We start from the raw sequence: 25492 nt of genomic DNA, 5'->3' as shown, positions 1-25492 counted from the left end.
CACACAAAATCCACACTCATACACTTGTAGATACACATACATAGACACACACACACAATACACCAACCCCCCTACAACCACACACACACAAAAACCCACACATATACACTACACTCACAGATACAAAAACACACATCACACATGCCCATACCCACAAACACACACAGAATCCTTTAACTATGAAATCGTTTTGATAATTGGAAACATTGCCTCATTTAAATCTAGGAGTTATAGGTTAATTCCTTTTATACAAGAATATAATTATTCAGGATTCTAATCATGAATGGGCTCATGGAAAAAGCAGTCCCACATGAAACACCTACTTTCAAATGCATAACACTTGCATGTATGTTTCTTTAAAGGCATGGCTAGTTGTGAGCCAACAAGGTATCTGTTGTCCTCTTCCATAGACATCAACAGGGAATTAGAAATGCTTTTTTTTCCCCCTAATAAACAGAATCAGTGACATTCCATTTAAAGTTATTTGTCACTGACAAACAATTTAATCTTACACACTCTAAACAAGAGCTGGTGGAGAGAAGGCAGCCACCTGCTAGGGGAACAAATCCAACAGTGATTCCCTACGTCGAAAACTATACTAAATTATTTCTTAGGGCATCAGAAAAGAAACAGCATTAAAGAAGCAGATCTGCTCTTACTACAAATAGGGTACGAAGCGAAATGACATTAAAGAGACCAAGTAGCCCTTTACGCCCTGGCCCTTCCAGCTCCGGGGATTGAATAAGGAGGAAAGCTCACCTGGTAGTGACTGTACTCTAGCATTTCCAGCATAGCAACGTCTCAGGCGGCCCCACACCAAGGAGACAGGCCAGACTCCTAATTCCTCCTCCTTCTGCTTTCTGTAATTCCCATTCCAAGAGACTGGCCTAGAGAAGGCACCATAAACCAGGCGTCCCGAGCCACGGCCGGCCGGAAGGAACCTTATCACAGCAGCACAGCTTATAATAACCCAAGCTAATTAGTTATGCGTGTAAAAAAAAAAAAAAGCTGTTCTCTCAGTTCTCTCAGGGGACTTTTTTTTTTTTCTTTTCCTAATTCCTATTAGTTTGGGCTTAAATATTGATATCAGTTTTCCCCCTGGCTTGACGTCATGCTTTTTTCATAGATATAAAAGAATCTTTTTAAAGGATGAGCTATCAAAGTCAAGCTTACTGTCAGATCAAGGCCAATTCACCATTCATCTTTCGTTCCAGTGGTATTAATGGACAATGGTGTTTCTCTTTCAGCAATAGGTTAAGAGCTGGATGCCCCCTTCAGAGGAGACATTGCCTAAAAGCTACCATTACACATGAGACTTCCCTAACGGCCAAATCATGTCGCCGTGTATGACAGCCAGGAGGTGGGCTTTTAGCATGGAAGACACTCTCCAACTCTGGCTTCACCTTGCACCCCAGTCTCAATGGACAGCTTATTCTGAACTAGGTAGATGTGAAACCTGCCTCCTGACCTCAAGTCAGCAAGCAGGCGAGCTATTCTGTGCAACACATACACACACACACACACACACACACACACACACACACACACACACACAGAGAGAGAGAGAGAGAGAGAGAGAGAGAGAGAGAGAGAGAGAGAGAGAGAATGAGACAGACATACAGAGACAGAAACCTGGGTTCATACTCACATAGAAAGAAAACAAAGGAACAAAAACCGTCTTTCTCAGCTAACCCTCAAACTAGGAAGCAAGGAGATTCTTACTGGAAAATGTGATAAGACCTATGGAGCAAGAAGACCCATAGTTGATGCATTTTTGGTCTTTCCATCTGTCCATTCCATTATCTACTGTTATTATATGCTAAACATGTAAATCATAGGACATTCACCATGAGCAATCAGAATAGAGATATGATTTCCAGCTATATGAAACAATTTACTCTGCAGGGTGAAGCAAAAGGAGAAAAGAGACAGATCTATATTTAGAAATGAGGGTAAATGTGGCTTACTGTTGAAATGGGGTGATAGTATTTTAAGCATAAATATTCATTCCTTTTTTCCAAACACTGTGGCCACTGAAGAACTGTTGGCTGACCATCTCGAACCTGTTGGACGCTGCATACTGAGGCTCACAGGCATTTCCAGTTTTGTAAAAGGGTCCAGACGCGATAATGATGAGGACAATAGACGGTACCAAAATAAACACGAAATGAGGGCAGTGAGCGGAATGTGCTTATTTCACTACTCCCCTTAAAAAAGAGACTGGGCTGCACATTTAAAAATAAACATTAATTCACTGGCAGAGCCGCTTTCTTTAATGAATCAGAATGTGATGCTTTAGTAAGGAAGGGACTCTCTAGCCGGCACTGACAGAGAGGCCTTTACTACACTCAAGTCTGGAAGTAGAGTGAAACTTTCTTTGCAACATTTCTATCAGTTCGTTTGGATTTTCAAGTGAGTTCAGATGGCAGAGCTCAGGCTCAGTCAGTCAAGTGTCTACTGCACAAGCGTGGGGAGCTGAGTTCAATCCCCAGAAGCCACATAAAGTAGCAAGGTGCCACTTGTAATCCTGTAATCCCAACAGCACTGGAGACGTGAAGGAGAGAAGTCCTGGGACTCACTGGCCAGCCAGGCAATCCATATCGGCTGCTGTGAGCGTCCCTGCCTAGATAAAAATGGTGGATAGTGACTGAGCAAGGACCTCAGACACACATGGGAGGGGCTGAGGGAGGGAGAGAGACAGCCTGACAATGCTAAGCTGCAGACAGAGCCCCAGCAGGTATGCCCAACCTAGACACTGTACACGGGTGATATAACTGAAGGACCCAGCTGTGGATAAGGTCGTGGGGAGCAGCGAGGTCTGAGGACACTGGAAGCCACTCACTTCTAAAAGAAGCAGAAGCAGCAGATTTAGGCTGCTGCTGACCTGCTCTATGGGTACACCAATCTATACAGCTTAGTCACCCAAATTTTCAAGGGTGGCTAGCACTGTTAAATTTTTGAAGTGAAATATTTTAAATTTTAAAACATTCAGTGTCCTATGTTTCTTTCTTTCTTTCTTCCGTCCTTCCTTTCTTCCTTCCTTCCTTCCTTCCTTCCTTCCTTCCTTCCTTCCTTCCCTTCCTTCCCTTCCTTCCCTTCCTTTCTTTTGTTTTTGGTTTTGTTTTTTTCAAGACAGGGTTTCTCTGTGTTGTTTTGGTTCCTGTCCTGGATCTTACTCTATAGACCAACCAGTCTGGCCTTGAACTCACAGAGATCCGGCTGGCTCTGCCTCCTGAGTGCTGGGATTAAAGGCATGCACCACCACCGCCCAGCTCAGTGTTCTATTTTTCATGTACCACAAGACAAAGCAGGTATATTGGGAGTGGTCTAAGGCAGCAAACCACTGAGGTGTGTTTTCTCTCTCAGTGTCTCTGGACAAGATCTCACAGGCATGCCCTGGAGAATGGGCTCGGTTCAGAGAAGTTGTTCTTCTGAGAAGTTAGTGCTCAAATCTCAGTGTTTCCTGGAAATTCCCTGAGAGGCTGGGTGCCTGATCACATGGTGAGAAAAGGAGCTGAGGACCGGATATCCATGTTCAGACTCTGACAGCACAAATGACTACGCAAGTCCTTAACATCTCCAGACCCTGGAGTCCTCATGTACAAATGTGGATGATAAGGGCTTCTTACAACCTGTTTTCAGTTTCAGACATCAAGCCCATCAAATATCAGAAACAGCAGTCCCCAGAGCTTTTAGTCATGGGGGCCTTAAGCTCTTTGAAATTGCTGTGTTATTGTGAATTCTATCAATATTCATCAGCTTAGCATGAAAATGGGAAGCTTTTGAAAACAGAAGATCACATACTAGCATTGCGTGACTTCCTGAGATACTACATACTTCTAAACCAGTGGGAGGAGAGTGTGTGTGTGGGGGGATGGGGTTCTTAGTATTAGTATAGAATTAGTTTTCATGTTTTGGAAACACTTTGAGGGTCCTGGAGAGTCCTGATTACACTGGGTTGCTCGCCACTGTGAACAGATATAACCTCTCTGTGTCTGGCTCTTCTCATCCTGAAGATGCTGGAGAAAGATCCTACTCTGTTCTCACTCGTTCACACCATCCTTATGAGGCTCTATAGCCCTTAAAGTAAAAGCCCAAGTAAATAAAATGTGGTGCAAAAATTGAGTGCTTCCGAGCATTTGAAGTCCAAATCACAAGGTAAGACTATGATATTCTAAACTTTTACCATAATACAGTATACACTGACATCATTTACATTTCATATTAGCTGTCCATATGAACATCCATGGGATCTCAACTGTCTTGGTTCTGGTTCCTCTCCTGCTGTCCTGTCTTCATGAAGATCCTGAACTGCTTGCAGAGCTGGAATGGATGCCTTCCTGACCATCACAGGGTAGCTCTGCCACTCTCTGGTGACACTGGCAGGCTATTTACCTTCATTCAGCCATGACTGTTCAATGCAAGATGGCGGCCACGGATACCTCCATGTCAGCTGACTAAAGGACTCACTGGGGCACACACATCTCATCTGACCCATCATGGCTTCTTTTCCCCTCCCCCTTTGCTATTCTTAATTTGAACAAATCCACTGAAAATTCACACAATCCTTTCAGTTTATAGTTGAATTTATTTTTGTTTGCAAAGGCAAAAAATATTAAGGTTTTGTTTTCTCAAGTTTGGGAAGGAAATTTGTTCTTGTGTTCAGTAAATTATAAAGAACTATCAGAAGGATTATCATCCTGTCACTTGTTATTCATCATACCCTCTATTAATCATTCTGCTCATACTGGTTTTTACATGGAAATTTATTAGGGTGACCAATGTGCCACGCTTATATGCCTACAGAGTAACAAGGAAGGAGGCCATGAAAGTATACAGGTAGCTTTCTGTGTGTCTCTGTAGGCAGCTGGAATCAGAGCTATGGGGGTATAATGGTATACACAAAGAATAAAGAACTTTTTTTCCCTAAAATTCTAATGTTATAATAAATAATATACAGCTCTATTTTGAAAAAAAAAATAAAACCCAGTAAGCCTGTTGTCCCCAGCTAAGGACCTATAAAACAATGCACCTATTATGAAGTGAGAGGGATGAATGTTTTGGTTATAGGGTAAACAGTATTTAGAGACCTCATAAAAATGTATTTTGGGGATTGGAGCGATTGCTCCATGGTTAAGAGCACTGGCTGCTCTTCAAGAGGACCTGGGTTCAATTCCCAGCACCCTCACGGCCACTCACAATCTTCCATAACTCCAGTCCCTGCGGATCCAATGCCCTCTTCAGCCTTCTCAGGCATTGCATACACAGTCATACATACAGGCAAAACACTCATAAAATAAAAATAAGGGTTAAAATTTTAATATATTAACATTTTGATATACTCATTGCTTCAGTTGTTACATGAGTGTTATTAAATACCAATATATTTTAAAATATAGAAAAATGAACTTGTGTGCAATCATTCACAAATGTCTCTCATGTGCCCAACAGTGTACCAAAATGAATTTTATAATCTATCCTAGAGTGAGTCAATTCAAATCACATCTCAAAAAAAAGCCATTTGAATGATACTACAACATAGTCTTCAAGGTTTCTACATATACTTCTGTTTTTCAGGTTAGAAAGACAGGAAGGATAAAAAGGATGTGGAAAGAAGTCTCCACTCTAGGATCTGGTTTATGTTTCTCACTGGCTGAGTAAAGAGGTTAAGCAATGGAAGGCTGCATGTCTATGAGTACATGGGCAGCACAAATTGGACTTAATGACTTTAATAAGAAAAAAAAAAGGGACACAAAGCTGGGTTGGAGGGAAGGGTGTGGTGTCCCTGGAAGAGTGACGTAGTGAGTATGATCAAAATACACTGGATGAATTCTGAAAGCAATGAGAAAATCAGCAGAAGGGAAGAGAGTTTCAACAGGCTGATAACATCAGGGCTGCTATGAAGATTGCAAGCAGAGACAATGACCCTCGATCCTCATCTGAGAGGTCCTTCCAAGAGAGTTGGAACTGCTAAGAGCCACGCTTGAGGAAAAAAACATACGTGACTTTTGAGCTGGCCTTATCAGCCATGACTCTCTCATCCCTAAAGCTGAACACCTCAGACACCACGTTGACAGTTCCATGAGAGGAGAGATACTCCAAGAGAAACACGTAATCCAGCTTATGATTTCAACTGCACTTAAGAAGTTAGATTAATCACTGAATCTGGTTGTAAATTATACCCTTTGAATGATGTAATTTCAATGGCTAAAATACCACAGTACAGCTACTAAGATACACAAGACCTCCCCAACACACACACATGTGCATTTAAATCCACAGCCCGGGCTGCCTCTTTGTAAACCCCTGCTTTGCTTCACAGCAACTCATTCTGAAATTCATTTGGGGTAAGAAGTGAAGGTTCTGGTCTCCCCTGAGTAGAAAGCCTTTAGGGAAACTCCCCGGGCTACAGCAAGTAACACTGGGCTGAGTCTCTTTTGCTGCTGGCAACATGAAGACAATTTCTGAATGAGTACCCAAAACAACTCTTAAAGAGATCTGCTTTTGATAGTTTTAACACCTTTGTTTAAGTTGTTGCCATCAGAGATACTCAATTACCTGCTTGCCTAGATACTAGAGAACTAAAGACTATGCATGTGCAGATCATTGAGGGACCCTGTTGAACACAGAGTGTGAATCCATAGGTGTGGGGTAGAATATGTCTAAAAGCAATCTGTATTCCTAACAAGCTTCCAACAAATGTGGATACAGTTGGTGCAGGGAAAACACTACATCCTGACCTGATCATAAGACTTCAATGTTTTCACTGAAACTCTAGCTTCCATCAAAAAGTTGTATGTTCTCTATTCATTCAACAAATAACTGCTTTTGTCCCAGCTCAGAACCAGAAAACTAAGCCTTCAGAAGTTGTTAAAGAAAAGGACCCAGAGAGACTGTGGTGTTTAAATGCAGGTCTGAAGTTGGTAAGGACTGGCCTATCAGCAGAAGGAGCCACCCAGACAAGGACAAGAAGCCCCAGGAGTGAATAAGCCTTGCATGATGCAGCCACAACAAGAAGGCTTAATTCACATTCTTTATTTGGTGCCCAATTCACCACAATCTGTGGGCCTTCTCTCCTCCATCATGACTTCTGAGCCTGTTTTGCTAGTTTCTCATATTCCTCATCTTATCTATGAAGGCTCATGCTTGATTTCTACTATCTACCCTCAACCCTAGTGATGCAAGCCAGTCTTGTGATTATAAAGCCCCCATCACAGACCCCTCTGACTACTAGACTCATCTCTACCTGTCTATAAAACTGTCTATAGAGCAAACAGCCCACAATTAGCATGCTCACCAAGTCAGCCCATCCATTTCAATAGAGGGGGTGTTGAAACATATGAAACCTATTACTGTTACTGCTGCTGCTGGTGGTGGTGGTGATGGTGTGTGTGTGTGTGTGTGTGTGTGTGTGTGTGTGTGTGTGTGTGTGTGTGTGTGTTGTACTAGGGCTGAACCTAGGTCCTTTCTTATGCTAGACAAACATCAAACATCACTGAGTTACACCTAGCCCTTTTCTGGTTTTGTTATAAGCTGCTTTGGTTGTCCTTGAACTCACTGCATCGCCTGGTAAGCCTTGAACTCATTCTGTAGCCTGGTAAGCCTTGAACTTGGAGTCTTCCTGCTTCAGCTTCCTGAGCATCTGGGGTTGCAGGCAAGTATGTGCCACTAAGACTTTATGGGAATTACTGTTTTTTACAGGTCAAAATAGTCTTCATATTACAAACAACTTGATCAACTTTGACTACTTTCTTTCCCATGTATCATGTACACAGTGCATGAACAGTTACTGTCCATCAGTATTAGTTAAATCAAAATTTAACTAAGTTTTAACTTCCACTGGGACTAACCGAAGCCATCCTCATTTGTCATATGGATGACTAAAAGTATCTCTTGGCTCTTCCACCTGCTTCTGATATTGACCTTGTACAATACATATTCAATGCATATCAAATTACCGATCTCATCTGCTAAACCAAATGGGTGGAACTTTCAAGTGAAAAACCAGATAAATTGACACTAAAACATAATATTAAGTGAAAAATGTCCCCACAGACTCATGAATTTGAACACTCAGTCCTCAGATGATGGTGCTGCTTTGAGAGGTTGTGGAACTTTGAGGGAAGGGGGTCAGCGGAGGCGGGCCTTGAGGGTTAGAGCCGAGCCCTACTCCTTACTGTAACCTTAGGCTCCATGGTAACCCATGAGGCAACAAGCCCGGCCTGCACAGAGCTATCCAGCTGCCATGTGTTCTGCTCCAGGAAATGGGAGCTCAAATCAACCTCTTTCCTCCCACGTTCACTCAACCAGGTATTTCGTCACAAAGATGATAAAAATAATGAACACACATACACATGATCTTAAGTTTAAGACACCTATTGGCGCATAAACTAGCAGGTGTGGGTGGGTCCATGCCCACCCTATTGATTACCATCCACTCCTGAGAGCAAGTTTTACTGGACACACTTGTCCTCTCATTTATAAATCGTCCATCACTGTTTGTGACAACAGAGTTAAGTAAGTGCTCCACAGAAGCTAAAATACTTACCATCTGGTCCCTTGCAAAATACTTGCTAATGATGTATTTCTGATAACAAAACAGTTGCTCATAGATATCTAATGAGAGACAATGGGTTAGATTAATAATGAGGGAGTGACCTAGTTTAGGCATGAACTTTGGTACTGTAGTGGAGTCAGATAACGCTTGGCTGTGGAGGCTTATCTGTGCATTGCTATGCACTCAGTGGCATCTCCGGCCTTCCCTATTACATACCAGGAGACTCACACCTTAACCCCAACCCTAGCTGACATAACCAGTGATGTCTCCAGGAATTGTCAGAAGCCTCCCCGGGAAGGAATACAGCTGTCCCCATGGAGAACCAGGGCACAGAGATGGTATTATGCAGTCATTGAGGTCCATATTTTATAGACCTGTGGAAGGAGAGGGTAAAGTTCTTAATCTAAGTAAAAACACAATGTCAATTTCAACATGTTTATACATGTGTGTGGGTAAAATTAAAAACTGTTGACAAATCACTGAGAAAGCTTTAAAGTATCAACCCTGGGTTACAATTATAGATGAGTAATGTTTTATTTATATTTGTTATTTTCTGTAATATATAAGGCACTAATTGTGTTATTTAAAAATGATGATCTTAGCCATTCTGACAGGTGTAAGGTGGTAGGTATCTCAGAGTCGTTTTGATTTGCATTTCCCAGATAATTAGGGATGTTGAGCAATTTCTTAAAATTCCTTTCAGTCATTTGAACTTCCTCTGTTGAGAATTCTCTGTTTAGTTCTATAGCCCATTTCTTAATTGGACTGTTGGGCATTTTGATGTCTAATTTCTTGAGTTCTTTATATATTCTGGATATCAGCCCTCTGTCAGAGGTGGGGTTGGTGAAGACTTTTTCCCATTCTGTAGGCTGTGGCTTTGTCTTGTTGACCATGTTCTTTGCTCTACAAAAGCTTCTCAGTTTCAACAGGTCCCATTGATTGATTGTTTCTCTCAGTGTCTGTGCTACTGGTGTTATATTTAGAAAGTGATCTCTGGTGCCAATGCGTTCAAGAGTACTTCCTACTTTCTCTTCTATCGGGTTCAGAGTAACTGGATTTATGTTGAGGTCTTTGATCCACTTGGACTTAAGTTTTGTGCACGGTGACAGATAATGGATCTATTTGCAGCCTTCTACACATTGACATCCAGTTATACCAGCACCATTTGTTGAAGATACTTTCTTTTTTCCATTGTACATTTTTGGCTTCTTTGGAACCTTGGACTTACACAGGGACACTTTGCTCAGCCTGAAAGGAGGGGACTGGACCTGCCTGTACAGAATCCACCAGGTTTAAATGAATCCCCAGGGGAGTCTTGGCCCTGGAGGAGATGGGAATGGAGGGGAGGGGATGGGGAGAAGACAGGGGTGGGGGTGGGAGGGAGGAGGACAGGGGAACCCATGGCTGATGTGGACAATTAAAACACAAATATAATAATAATAATGATAATAAAAAGAAAAGCACAAAAAAAAGAAAGAAGTACTTGAAGAAGTATTTTGTATCTTTGTAAATACATATATTTACATATATATTCTAGTGGAAGCAACAAATATCTTAAAAATTAAAGTTTCTGTATTAAAACAAAAACAAAAAACAAAGATGAATCCCACAAAAATGAAAGCCTAGAGATCTGTTAAATAAACAACAGAATCAGACAGAATTCTTTTTTTGAAACTTTTGCAAATGAAAAACCAAGCCAGGCAACTGTTGTTCGGCAAAGAAAACTGCCTTGTTTCCTTTTATTTTTTTCTTGAAATATTTGATCAGATTAAACTGACTCTGTTATTTATAAAATTTCTAGTCTCACATTCAAGCACAGTTTACGTTTGTCTAATACTTGACACATTTTTCTGGTTTTGAAAAGGGCTGTGATTACGTGGTTCAATGGTGCCCTTATAATGGCCCATTGTGAAGACCAGCCAGCCTCCCCCTCCTTAGAGGAGTCACCGGGGCAGCTTCCCACGTGCCCCACTTCTCTGTGTGCTCCAGTTTAGCACGGCCTCTGCATGGCAGACGTATTTTTGTCTTAATATTTTCTCTCAAACGAGGCCATTGTTCACAGTTTATCGGGTATTAGGACCGATTATAAACAGGCAGCCGAGCTCTGCCTCATAAGGACCCGCGCTCTTAAAAAGCTGGCAGGAGGTAAGTTTGTCACAGAGGAAACCATTGCCTTGGGCCTAAGGAAAAGGTCAGCCAGCAAGCCCCCATCAGACATGAGAGCTGAATGTTTAAAGGTCAAGTCCACGTGAGCTAAAATCTGGCAAAGAGAAGCCTCGATGTAATGACACCAGCTTCAGGGTCCCTGTCATGAGACTCGGGGGTCTGTCTCCAGTGAGACCTAAAACCTGCTTTATATATTTATATGGTAGTAAAACTTCATAAACAGCAGCAGCAGCCCAGGAGCGCCACCTGATGGTGACAGGCACTGTGCCGAGGCCTGTGAAGGCCAGAGCCACCCCACCTAACTCAACTATTTACACCTCTGAGGGAGGAATGTCCCCATTGCATAGCAGTGGGAGCCTCAACTAAACAGCCTACCTTACAGAAATCATATTCAAACTGGAGGAGCAATGGTAGACACAGAGGCCTTAAACCGAAAAGAACTGAGTGCCTCAGGCAGTGACACCTGTCACACACACACACACACACACACACACACACACACACACACACACACATTAAAGTAAAGGCTTGTGTGGGTGTGAGGTGACATTCTGGCTTAGAACCTGAAGGATGAAAAACAGTGGGCTATGGTGAGGCCCCCAAAGAAGCATCTAGAGTCTGCAGTATGAAGCAGCTATGCTCTGTGGAGGAAAGGAAATAAAAACAGTAGTCACAAGGTCAGCAGGGCTCAAAGGGACCAAGTCAGCGCTGACCTAATAGCTGGACAGGGCAGATCATATCCAGGTCTGCAGCCCTGGAGGAACTGGGCACTTCTCTCCTACTGTTTACAAGACTCCTCTGGAAGGATTTTAACAGACACATGAGCTGACTTGATGGCATTTGTTTTGGTTTGGGTGTTTGATACAAGTCTTCACTCTGTAGCCCAGGCTGGCCTCAAACTCATTATGAAGTTCAGGCTGGCCTTCAACTTGAAATGATCCTCCTGCCTCAGCCTCCTAAACATTATGATCGCAGACATACTCTACCACTCCAGGAATAACCTTTTAAAAGCTCACTCAGGTGTTCATGACAACAGGAAAAAATGGACTCAGGGTGGCCATGCACCAGTTACCCTGGAGATTGTAGTGTAAAGACAGCTGGCTGTGAAACACGTGTGGCTACAGCTTGTCTCTGTTCCCTTCTGACTTGTGACAAATCTAGTTTGAAAACACCATCCATACACATTCAAGGACTTTTGGGTGCAAATAACTGACATGTCTTATAACCCTATACCACATGCTTCCCTGTTTAAGACATACAGCCGAGGCCCAATTGAAAGTGCATGATGGAGAGAGGCTGTTTACAGTGTTAAATGTGAGGCTAGGTTTCGTGGAGACCAGCACCAATGAGATATCAGTGATATGGCTGCCTAAACAAAATCTTGACACCGCCACCAACTGATATGTCGGTGTGGATGAGGGAAGTCTCACAAGTGTTAGGTTTCAAAGCTGACACAGATGACTGAGGTACCCATCAACATTTCAAAGCAGACACTGGCCTCTAGGTTCTCCCTGCATCCCTCAGTCCCTACCAGTTATAAGGCCCTCCTGGCTGGCAGACCAGCTCCCAACTGTAAATTTCTCCAGCCCAGGGGCTGGGCTGCCCTTCCCTATATAGTCCAACCATTTTGGTTACCTGGCCTTATAGTCTACTGTCTTTTGGGCCTCCTGGATGCTGCACCTGGTTCCCCTGCTCAACTCTCCCTCCCCTCCCCCTCTCTCACATGGCACAGCTCAGTCTGGGCATGTCCACTCTGGACTCTCCCAGGTGTCCCTGCCTGTGGCTTTGCCGTCTCACACCTCTGTAATAAACTTTACCCTCCGCCACACCCAGGAGCGGTCGTGTGTGCGTCCTTTCTTTTTTATCTTTTTTTTCATTCATTTGGTGCCGAAACTGCGGGACCAGTCATGTTCTTTTGGATAAATAAGGTGTATTTGATAATCTAGGCTTATAAATTCCTAAGGTCCACTTAGGTTCACAGTAATACTTGTCTAGCTTCTTGGTCTTGGCTCACTTTGTTAAGCTACTAACTTGTTAGCTGTTCATTTAATGACAAGCTTTATTTAGCTTTCTATATGTGTTTTCAACACTAAGCCTAAAACAAGTAAATTTGGTATATTTAATAGATAAATGTTCCTCAGATTCTCCAGAGATCTGCTGAAAATAGCATTTGAAATGTTTAAGTTTCCCCTAACAGACAAGCCCCTTCATAGTGAGAACCCTTAAGGTCCCCAAAGAAGACAGATCGGGCACAATAACTCCACCTGGATTGTGGTAACACTAACCACTGGACAAAATTGCCCCGTGCCTGGCCTGCTACCAGGGCTCTACTAAAACTGCGGACACTTTTGGGTAGATTATCCTAACTGCCTTGTCAAAGTAAGGCCAGTTTTCCCAAGTTCCTCGACAGGAAAAATCTCAGACCTTGGTCTGATAGCCGAAGGCCATGGTGTCTGAATGACAGCTGAAGACTAAATGCTGTCCTGTATGACCGACAGCTGAAGACTTACCACATCCCCCAATGAAATTCCCAAGACAACAGGAGCCTAGGGTGACCTGTCTAGGTAATGAATCTCTGTCATTTTAAGTGATACATAGACCACTTAGATTATACTTCCAGCTATAATTTATCCTCAGATTTCTGACAGTATTGACCTGATTGCAGCTTCGACACTGGCCAGCATACCAGCTCCTTTTCCAAAGCTACAGCTGCCTTCACTTCATGTGAGACGATCAGGCCTCAGGCTTCCCTTACCTAGAGCTTCCAGACTTCCAGCTGAGAAAAACAGTTTACCTTGCTACCAGACTCTAAAAAGAGATAAGCTCACAAAGCAGGTTTCAAAGTGACTTTTTAAACTATTCCTTTACTTAAAGGAACTTGCTTTACAATGACTGATCTTAGTTATCAACCACCTGTGTCTTGTGGTGAATAATTATAATTGAATCAAAGAGTTTAAGGTTTGTGTAAGTTTTGAGGGTCTAAGAAAATGTTTTAAGATACATAAATGTAAGTTACAAAGGTCTAAGGATATGAAAGCTTAAGTTGTAAAAGTCTAAGAAGGTGTTTCGAAGTATGTAAACACAAGTTATAAAGGTCTAAGGACGGAAGTAATTTACGGTATATGAAATGCTTTTCTGATTTCTTTTTCTCTATGCTATTGTTCTAAGACTAAAAGTTCAGGGTTTTAACATTAATTAATGGAGTTCTGATAAGCTATTAATCTAGCTCTGGTAAGTTCTGCTAATGTTATCATAGTTGCAAGCTCAATATTTTAAATTTCTTTTGGTTGTTTTCTAAGTATAGACTCAAAAATACTAAAGTCATCTCTGTCCAGTCTATATATGCAGCACTCTGGAAAGTTGTGTTAGTGCATTTAACCTCAAATCACTTTTGGGTCCCCAAGCTTTTACTATGGCTCAAAAACATGAATCTACTGCTCTTTTTACAATGTAGATTTCAATACAGATTACAAATGGTGGTAATGCTAACATATCTAAAATGTTTATTTTTTTATTAAAAAAAATTCTTGTAAGCTTCAGTGAATCAACTTGAATTCACCTCTGACAGGTCAAAGGGACTCCAGGTAAGAACTTTTGTCAACCAACAGCCTAAATTTTCCTGCCTACTGACTATTTCTGAGAGTGTGATCTCTCTCTCTCTCTCTCTCTCTCTCTCTCTCTCTCTCTCTCTCTCTCTCTCTCTCTCTTTCTTCCCTGGTCTTGGGTATCACTTCCCCTAACTACCAGGACCATAGACCAAACATCAAATGTACATCCTGCATAAAAATTTCCCCCTAAACTCCTTAACTTTACCTTCTCTCCCTAGTCTATCTGTTCTAGAAGATTCTAAATCAAGTACAGACTGCTCCAGTACCAGTTCCAGTTATTCCCTCAAAATCTGCATCCAGGCCAGCTTCAAAGTAGCCAGCCCCCCCCCGCCGGCCCAGCCTCACAGACTGCTCCAAATAACTGCCTGCACAGGCCTAACCCCAGAAGGTCTCTCTGGTCCGTGAGTGAAACAGTCTGCTCTTCCCAGCCTTGGCCAGCATTTCAGCTTCTCCCAACAATGATGTTCCAATGTCAGCAGCAACTAGTCATAGAGAAGACTGTCTCACCCCTTATCATTTATTTATTATCCACAAAATGTCTGGGATGTTAGGTTTCAAACCTGTGACAAATGGCTGAGGTGCCTACTTATATCAAAGCAGACATTGGTGGTCAGGTTCTTCCTGTAACTCCCCAGTCCCAAACTATTACCTGGCTCTCTTGGCTGGCACACCCTGCCCCCCTACCCTGATTTCTCCAGCCCAGCGACTGGGCTGCCCTTCCCTATATAATCCAACCATTTTGGTCTCATTTGGGTTTCCTGGATGGTGCACCTGGTCCCCTTCTATCCTCTCCCTGTCTCTTCATTTGGCACAGCTCAGTCTGGTCATGACCACTGTGCACTCTCCCAGATGTCCCTGCCTGTGGCTATGCTCTCCCACATATCTACAATAAACTTTCTCCTCCACTATACCTAGGACCAGCCATGTCCCTTTCCTTTTCTTTCTTTCCTTCTTCTTTTTTTTTTTTTTTCATTCAACAAGGCCACCTCTTGATAAAAAGCTACAAGCAATTAATGGCTTCTAAGGGAGGAAGTATCCGTTTTCTCCATGGTGACCAGCCCTAAGCAAATATGCATATGGCTTCAGCAGGCTGTATTTATACATAGATATATATGTATTAACAATACTTAAAGAAGAAGCCATGAATTTGAGAGGGGGAGGATATAGGAGGAGGTGGAAGGAGAGAGAGGAGTAGAAATAATGTAATGCAGTACTCATGTACAAAATTTCCAACAATGCTTAATTAATTTTACTTCATAAAGTAATATTTTGCTGGGCTATAGCTCAGAGGTAGGGAGCTTGCCAGAATTTATGAAGATCTTAATTCAGTTCCTAGCATTGTACAAGACAAATACTGCTAAGTGTGCTAGCATAAATTACTTATCACATCATCTTTAAAATTCTCCATGGCTGTTATCAATCTATTGTAAAGAATAAAAGTTTTCCTTGCTGCTAAAAACAAACAAACAAATGAATGAATTAGCTTTGTCTTTCAAATTCTATCCTCACCATTAAATCCATACTGTATCAGAAAAGTAGCAGCCACCATACCCAGGAACGGGTCAACAAAGATGGACTTAAGAACGGAGAAGGTCAAAACAGCATGTGTGCTTTATGAGAATTGCCTCCGGACATGTAGTAATTAAAGGATGGAGGATTTTTCTGCCCTTTTTTGTGGGGGAGAGGGTCAATGGGCAGCAGAATCTTCTAGGCTCAATAGGAATTTTTGTTAGCCCAGTGAATCTAAGTATCATGGGATTTTTTGTTTTAAGTAAAGGTTAAAATATTGTATGCTATAGTGGTGTCTTTTATAAGAAGAAAAATAGGCTGCTGTGTCTCTGAAATACCAGATGCCATATTCCCCACTATAAACCACTATCAAAAAGGTTAGGGAAGAAAGGAACTTCCATATTACCCTTTTGTTAGAAATACTGTCACACTATATAGCTTGGTAACATAAAAAAAAAATAGAGCTAGACACACACACACACACACACACACACACACACACACACACACACAAAGTAAAGGAGGGAGGTAGAGAGGGGAAGAGGAGAGAGAGGGGGGAAATAGAAGGAGAGAGAGGGGAAGAGAAGGGAGAGAGGGGAAGTAGAGGGGGAGAGAGGGGAAGTAGAGGGAGAGAGAGGGGAAGTGGAGGGAGAGAGAGGGGAAGAGGAGGGAGAGAGAGGGGAAGTGGAGGGAGAGAGAGGGGAAGTGGAGGGAGAGAGAGGGGAAGAGGAGGGAGAGAGAGGGGAAGTAGAGGGAGAGAGAGGGGAAGAGGAGGGAGAGAGAGGCGAAGTGGAGAGAGAGAGAGGGGAAGAGGAGGGAGAGAGAGGGGAAGTGGAGGGAGAGAGAGGGGAAGAGGAGGGAGAGAGAGGGGAAGTGGAGGGAGAGAGAGGGGAAGTAGAGGGAGAGAGAGGGGAAGTAGAGGGAGAGAGAGGGGAAGTAGAGGGAGAGAGGGGGGAAGTAGAGGGAGAGAGAGGGGAAGAGGAGGGAGAGGGGAAAGAGGAGGGAGAGAGATGTCAGTGTTTTAATAACATTCCCAAATGATACTATACATCATGTGCAGCAGACACAGAGAGACTGCTACATGAAAGAAAGTAAGTATGTCATTTCTGTCCCCAAGGAACTAACAATTGCAGGGTTAGGTCTAGGGTCTGGCAGAAGCTAAGCCACATAGAACTGTGTATTGACTACAGTGGCCTCAAGCTCCAGCAACTTTGCCCTTTGAGGAAGGAAGGCTGGGTGCTGATTAAAGACCTGTGCGGTTGTCAAAACTGAATGGGGGTGGATGGGTTGCTACTGGCATGTAGTGGGAGAGCAAAGAGGTGATGGCAAATATCGAAGATGGCCTTTGGCAGAATTCTCTGGCCCACAGTCAGTAACACCCTAGTGTAGAATCTGACCCTGACATACAAAATGCCAGTCTACCACCTCACTCTTCCTAAAGGAAGATTCTATAAAAGGCACAGGGATGCTATAGGCACCCCAAGGACAACTGAACAGCTTCTTCCTGGATCTGAGCCTGAGTTAGTCAACAGCTAGCTATCTTGTGCCTTAACCTGACAGGCAATAGAGATACTTTTTTGTACTGGAGGGGAGATGCTATCTCTATCAGACAAGAGACTAACCTCGAGACTTCCTATCAACAAGTTCTGGACAGTAACAGGAAGTGTGTGGTGAAGAAGGAAAGGGAGAGAGAGAGAAATTGACTTAGCAATTTCCTTACAGAAATGCTAAGCCAGGCCCAGAAATGACAGAATAAAAGGGACAATCTAGATGGCTCTAAAAGCATACCCAGAGGAGACATTTGTTACCACTGCACCTTTCTTCAGAAAACAACAAAAAAGCCATATTACTGCACTTGGTAAGCTGATCCTTGGTTTCTCCAGGTGCGTTAGCTTGTTTATAATTTTGCACACATGCCTTTACTTCCTAACTTTTTTGAGACAGGGTTTCCTGGAATCTAGGCTAGACACACTTACTATGTAGTTAAGGATGACTTTGAACTTCTGATCTGCTTCCACCTCCCGAGTTCTGGGATTACCAAGGGTGCGTCACAACAGTTGTTTGATGCAGTGCCAGGGATCAAACCCAGGGTTTTCCAGCATGCTGGACAGGCACTGAACTACATCCTCAGTCCTAATTACTTTTAACAGCTTACATTAGAATGTCACAAATACTGAAAACTGGTAAAGCTGAGTGATGAGGAAGAAAGAGCCTTGTGCTTTTATTATACAAACTGTGGGAAATTTTCCACAGTAAAAGTTATTAAAATAAAAAATGTAAAGCATTCTCAAACATGCCCTCCCCCACAAATACACATAAATGTTGCTTTGGATATTTATATAAAATAACTTAATCCTGGCATTCTTTGCAGCTTTCAAGATTTTAGATCTGGTTAATTTTGATGCCTGTTTGAGGCCCGTTCCACTCTCGGATTCCTCACATAACTTTTTAAATATAAATCACTCATAGAACAAAAAAAGCTGAGATGGTAGAAATGTCAAAAATCAAAGAATATTCTTTCCACACACAAAAAAAAAAAAAAAGGTTTCAGATGATACTTACAACAGAACAACAGACAGTAAGTGGCCTTAAGTGGACTTGTACTGTCAGCAAAGTGACAAGTGGCTTCAGCTACCCAAAGGGTTGCTTCCTTGTATAGTGTGCATCACTCAGCTGGCACTCCAGACAGGGTACAGCCATCACTGAAGGAGTGCCCTGACTGTTCTAGGAACAGAAGGGAGTAATGATGTAGTTATACCTGCTGCTGAATATGCTTAGAACGTTCATTGTTGATATAAAATCATTGGTATGGTCTGGAGGCTCTCTGGAAATAACAAATAATGAAGAAAAAGCGGATGTAATAAATAGTAGATGTGCTGGGCAGCAGCTTAGGTGGTAAACTGCCTGCTGTGCAAGCAAGAGGAATGGGGTCTCTCCTAAAACCCCAATCAAAGCTGGGAACTGCTTTGTGCACCTGTAACCCCAGTGCTGAGGGCAGCGAAAAGACCACTGGGGCACATTGTGTAGCCAGTCTAGGAGAAATGATCAGCTCCAGACTCAATGAGAGATTCTGTCTAAAAAAAAAAAAAAACTAGGTGGAGGCCAAATTGAGGAAGCCACCCAACATGGACCTCTGGTGTTGTAACCTGAACACCAGCCCAAGGCTGGGGAGATCACAGGCCCCGAGGGTGAACCTACCTACTGCTATTGTTTGCTAGCTGGCTGTGGCCAACTGCCATGTATGTATTCAGATTTCTATCCATAGACCAGTGTGATGTCAGCCTTTGTCAGAGTAACTTCTTATGGCAGCAGGCAGCAGACAATACAGAGGCTCAAACTGGCCAAACTGCTGAGACTAAGTGAAGGACATGTGAGTGGCCCTAAATGGGACATCTATATCACTATAACCATAGTTCCCATGGCTCAGGGAACACCAGAGAGGCTAAAAAATGTAAGAGCTAGAGGATATTGGGGTTGCTGCAAAAAGACCTCTTCTGGACATGACTGGCTCATTGCACTCATGAATCCATTACCAGTATCAGGCCCATCACAATTCCATCACGGGTAAGAAAGGGCTAAAGGGCAGCAACCCTCTATAAGGAAACACTGGCAGCCAACTTTCGCTGGAGGAAGGGTGTCTTTTTTCCGCGGTGGGGCAGCCTTTTATTAAGTTGCCTATGTTTCATTAAGTAGCCTCTCTTCAAGACATACAGGCAACCCCAACTAATTAGTGGGAAGGATATTTAAAAAGATGTGGACATGGCAGGGGATTTGCTGGGAAGAAGAAGGGTTTTAATGGGTGAGGGTGTGGGTGAGAGAGGAAAATGGGGCTTAACCAGGCAGTGGTGGCACACTCCTTTAATCCCAGCACTTGGGAGGCAGAGCTCTCTGAGTTCGAAGCCAGCCTGCACTACAGAGTGAGTTCCAGGTCAGCCAGGATTACACACTGAAACCCTGTCTTGAAAAACAAAAACAAACAAACAAACAAACAAACAACATCATTATATGTATGTGGAAAACTGTCAAAGAATAAAATAAATAAATGTATGAATTAGAAAAAGACTATTATACTTCTACCTTAAAATAGCTTTTCATCAGAGTAAAATATGATTTTTTCATTTCTAACTTCCAAACTTTCTGATATAAACATTGTTATCACAATTTGGTAGTTTTTCTCTTTGGTTGAAGACCACACCTCCTTCTACAGAAGTGGTGAAAAGTAAGTGTTTCTTTACCCGCCTCTTTTGCAACTAGGGAATAGCACTTGAGTCAAGCTCCACCAATCATGAGCACACACCAAACCCAAGTGCTAGACTCTACGATGCAGGAACCAGTGGGGACAGCCAGAAGTGGGGGAGACTCGGTTCTTGATGCCCTAGAGCAGCAGAGAAGGCCTCAGTGGCTGTCCTCTAGTCCACTTCTGTGATGCAGTTTGAGGAATTGATCTCAGCGGCATACTCCAAGCCCATCTTCCTACCCCCCCTCCCCACTTCTCACTGCCCCTAGCAGTTCTGCAAGCAAACAAATATCTCCTTTAAATGCATTTTCTTTAAAATTAACCAGAATTGCTTACTTTTGCTAGCTATAAAAAATTCTGCAGTAGAGTTGTGGTTGGATTCTACAAACACATACATTATAATGTCTTTAGTATGTGCTATATAAATGTGCATATTTAAATACATGTGAGCATAGATTTCTGTATACACCTAATATAAAAGGCCAGTATCAGTAGTTCATTTCCATGTATTAAATTTCCTTATGCAACAAGGAGTATATGGAATGATGGCTTTTTATTATATCTTATTATGATACATACTTCTTGTGTTTAAATGGATTATCCTATACACATCAGTGTAGAAATGAATTCTTTACTACTGAAAAAATGTCAAAAATGGTTTCTTTTATATTTCTTCCCAGTGTGAGCAAATGAAATAAGATTCTAAAAATATAAGCTATGAAGGCTGGAAGTACCTTGGCATAATTTGGGTATAAACTGTGATTGATCATGTTTGATTATACCTATAGTGCACAGTAACTGAGTACAGAGCAGAGCTCTCTGTGGTGTGAAGAGACATAATCCCTCAGTTTCAGAAACCAGTAGTGCTTTCCATGATAGGCACAGTCCACTGCCCACAGCTCATAATCCATGCTCACTTGCTCAAAGGCTGGATTCCTACGAAGTGTCCTGAACTGACTTTTGCTCTCCACACAAGCCCCTCCTGTTCTCCTGAGCTATTTTCTTAGAGTGGAATTGATTTTGACTGTTAAAGGAGACGGTTGAGAAAAATGAGGTCTTAGGCTGAAAAGAGGAGTCTGGGCTTGGACTTAACCAACCAGGTGACTCTCACAGTGAGTCCAGTACTCACTGACACCACACAATGATGCCAGTGGCCCAATGCTCCAGTGCAGCACAAAGCATCACTACTGCTACTGCCTACGCAGACAATGTAGTCCAACGTAAGAATCTGTCTAGAGACATATAACACAGACACAGCCAGTAGTGTCAAGTTCATCTGGGGGGAATTTTCACTGAGTGGACCAAAGAAGTAAACTCTCATGGAACATCAAACGACTTTGGGGGGATTTTTTGGGAGGGGAGGATTTTAATGGCAAGATTTGGTAAGTGTGCACATGTGTATTTACATGGACATTGGGTGGAAGCTCTATGTCTACCTGTCTATTAAAGGACCGGGAGAAGAGTGTAACAATGGTGAACATGAGGAGGCCATAAAAACTTTTACTGAAAATATTCATTTTGGTCACATTCCCCTCCCCATTTAGAGTGCTGTAATCCCCTGAATCACAGTTAGTAAAACTCAGCATCGAATCTCTATTGTATACCCTAAAGCTGTTATAGCTTTCTGTTGTCCTGAATACAGCCAGGTTGAGTATATACTGCCGTGCAGCTCTTCGGGGGCTTTGTTTTATTACACTATTAACACTTTGGTTTAGGGCTATGTAAAACCACTGGCTTAGTTTATACACGGTGATACCTATGGAACAGTGGCTCTCCACTCTATCCAGTGAACTGTGCTATTACCCATATCTAAAGGGAGTTGATGGCACTGTCACACATGAGGTACAGTCGATCACTATACCTGATGATGGAGCATCTCAAGGGCTGAGGGCTGAGTCACCTTCATGCCACCTCAACTGTATACCATCATCGCTGCTCCATTAGCTCCACTGCTTCTCTAAAGCCTGGGAAAACTTACAAATGCAGGGCAAATGTGAGCTCTCAAGGAAGAACTTGTCTCCTGAAGGAAATTGTGGCGTAAGCCATAAAATACAGTACATGATGTGCTGCTTCCTTCATTGATTTAGACAGAAGTGTCATTTAAACATCAGTAACTGTTCACAAACAACGTTGGAAGCTTATGTTTAAAAAAGCCCTACAAACAAAGGCAAAAGCTCATGCATGCAAAGTAAAACGCCCCCCCCCTTCTCTTTCAATTTTACTCTTTGGATTTTAGAGTTCATATGTGTTTCCCGCATTTATTTCAAGGTTAATGGAAACATAATTAGTTAAAATATAATAATGTATGTGGCACACACACATTTAAAAATAAGTGTCCAGTGACACAATGTAGAGCTTCCTGTGGCTTGTTTGTTTGTAAGTAATAACACAATCAATTCTGTGAATGTCTCTTTTTAAAAGCTGCCGTCCGATGTTTAGTTTGTGCTGAGGAAATATTTTAATGTTTGGCTTGTGAGATGGCTCAGCAGGCAAAGTACTTGTCGCGGAATCTGCTCAGTCCCCAGGAGCCACGTGGTAGAAGGAAGAGAACTACCTCCCACAAGGTGTCTTCTGACCTCAGGTTTTACAAAGATTATCCTATTTACACTGTCACCCAAGGAGAAGCCAACTGCCCATTGAGTCACATCTTCCCAATCTAACACTACAAATTTGTGACACTGACTAACTAACTAACTAACTAACTAACTAACTAACTAACTAAACTATATCATCACAGGAGCCACGAAGGCAGTTTAATTGGCATACCTGAGGACCCAAGCCCCTTCTCCCAGCATCCACATTAAATGCCAGGCATGAGAGTGGACACTTGTAAGCCTAATACTAGAGAGGCAGAGATCTGAGTCTATCTGGACTCAAGCTGAGTTGGTGATGTTCTAGTTCAATGAAAGAACCATTCTTAAAAATAAGGTGCAGGCGGCAGATGAAGACCCCAGATACTGACCTCTGGACCATAAGCACAAATGCATGCACAATGTGCCGGTATGCAAATGCACACGTACAAATGAATACGTTACATACAAAAAGTATAAACAAAGAAGAGTAAGGGAAAAGAGCAATTGGGAAGACAGAACTGTCTAAGGTAACAGAGAAGGAAGTCTATGAAGCAGTCAGTGGCTTCAGAAGAACATTCTTCTAGTGTCTGTGTTGGGATGGACCTTGTTATTGTTTTCCTTAAAGTGCTTCCAACTTAATTTTTAACTTTTTGGGTGCACAAAAATAATAACTTTTCATCCCTGAGGTGAAAACTTCTTTAGTATTTCCATGTTCGCTTTGCAGTAAAGATTGGAGATAAGAATACCCACGTTCCTTCTCCAAACCCAGTCACCCCTCTCATAAGTAACTGTCACCTAGAATTTGCTACGAAACCATCCGACTCACAGTTGTGTTCACTTAAAATACTGATTCTGTGAGACGCCTGTTATTCTGTGTGGTTTTCCTTTAAAACGACGTAAGTATTGAACACAGCAACACTAGAATCAACATGTCACTTCCATTTCACATCAGCTAGGGTTTGTCCATGATGATCCCTGTGCAGTTCATTTACTTTCTCTCTGATCCATGAAAGCTGTCCCTTCCTAGTGGACATCGACAATGACCCAAGTTTGTTGCAAACATAAATGATGCTGGGGTGACCATTCTTCAGTGTCCTTATTGTTGTGACTCTGAAATGGAATTGCCAAGATCCTGGGGTGTTATAAGGAAAGCTTTGCTAAATATTGCCAAATGGTCCCTTGAGGTGTTTCACAATGAGGTTCCTCATGGCATTGTTTGAAGGGTCCGTTCTGATGTCCCTGTTCTTATACCAAATATGTATCAGGCCTTCTAAATTCTGCCAATCTGAATTGCATCTGGTTATAGCTTAAATGTACAATTTCCTAATTACCAATGAGGCTGAGATTTTTTTTTTTTTTACAAGTTACAAAATGGAGCATCTATGTTCTTCACCCACCCTCAAACATACTCCACTTTTTTCTTATTGATACCCAGGGGTTCTAGTCCCCTGACTGTTGTTTATGGCATCAATATTATTTTCCTATAGACTATTCATTGTTTAAGTCAATGTTTTTAATATGACCTCCCCAGAGATCAGTTAAAAAACTGAACAGAACTTAGTGCCTTGTAAAGGAGACCCCCATATCCTACTGCCCTCAGATTCAAAGAAAGATTTTCTAAGGGCTTATTTCATATTAACCAGATTTTATCATGGATATGTTCTCAATTTAAAGAAGAACTAGCCATACAAAGGAAATAACTGTGATACACATCTTAAGAAGTTTTTCGACTCTCTAATTATTGCCTACTCCTTGTCCCCAAGGAGAAAAATAAATCCTAAGTGGACTTACCAGATAAAAAGACATAAAATCCACCGAAGCTTCTAATGTATTTTGCCAGATTCCTGGAAAACTATACCGTCTGCAACATGACAAGCCACAGCTCATTTTCACACATCAATTTAAGAAATTAAACTGAAGTGTATAAATGAGCCACAAATACAAATATCAATGTGATGAATTTTAAAAAACTTAAAAACATATTATGTTATTTTATTTGTTTGTTTGCATGTGCATGTACATCAGGGTGGAATGTGTACATCATTTGCACTTATATGGGCATATACATGTGTGGGTGTGCCATGTGGACACATGTGCATGGAGTCCAGAGGCTGATATAAAATGCCTTTTTTGATGGCTTTATACTTTATTTATTGTTTCTGAGCCCTGAACTTATTACTTCTGACTAGCATAAGTAGTCAGGTTGCCATATGATTCCCGTCTTTGCCCACTGAGTGTTAGTGTGCCAGCTTCTGACACAGGTTCCAGAGAGTCAAAATGTTTCTCATGCTTGTGCAGGACTGCTTTACCACGGGTCAATCTCCTTGTCCCTGGCACTGTTATTTTAATAAAACTTCTCTTAGGAGAGTAATGACTTTGTTATATTGATTAGAGAAACTTTTAAAAATAAAACAGGCGAGAAGATGATGGAAAGGAAGTTACTGATTGGAAACTTGTGACCAGGGCAGGAATGATATAAAAGACTGTTTTTTATTTTCATCAGACAAAGCAGGAAGTCGAGACTCTCAGTCATTTGCAACTGCTGTAGACACAAGACCTTCTTCCTGTGCTCGGGGATGGGGATGCAGAGTTCTTCGGGGATGTTTTCTTGCTGGGTGACCTGGAATAAGATCTGGCCATGACCTCAAAGCTCTGGGGACGGCAGAACCCATCCTACCAAGACCACTTCTGTTATGTTTCCATCTATATTCAGCCTAGACTTGACAACAAGTCCAGAAGGAAAAAAGAGTAGGGCGAACACCAGGAGACCTTCTCAAGAGGTACTCCGGAAGGAAAAAGGTCTGGAGGTTTGGTTTGCCTCACCTGTGAGAAAACAATGAAA

The 25492-nt window shown here is 42.2% G+C and overlaps 1 protein-coding gene across 6 annotated transcripts in view; it reads right to left on the bottom strand.

Annotated features, from left to right (window-relative positions):
* The window catches only part of Mitf (melanocyte inducing transcription factor), a 217018-nt gene that overhangs the window by 27687 nt on the left and 163839 nt on the right, over positions 1-25492 (bottom strand). For 3 of the 6 annotated variants that reach the window (XM_036182292.1, XM_036182293.1, XM_036182291.1), the window contains exon 1: positions 760-799. The exons of the other annotated variants lie outside the window; for them this stretch is intronic. In XM_036182292.1, coding sequence (XP_036038185.1) covers positions 760-792 — 33 coding nt within the window. In that variant the 5' untranslated portion in view covers positions 793-799. Of the gene's footprint in view, positions 1-759; positions 800-25492 lie in introns of those variants that run through there. 6 annotated transcript variants of the gene reach the window in all.

Source organism: Onychomys torridus, chromosome 3 (genome assembly GCF_903995425.1).
Source record: "Onychomys torridus chromosome 3, mOncTor1.1, whole genome shotgun sequence".
NCBI classification, from domain to species: domain Eukaryota; kingdom Metazoa; phylum Chordata; class Mammalia; order Rodentia; family Cricetidae; genus Onychomys; species Onychomys torridus.
This window is presented reverse-complemented; position numbering and strand designations above follow the sequence as displayed.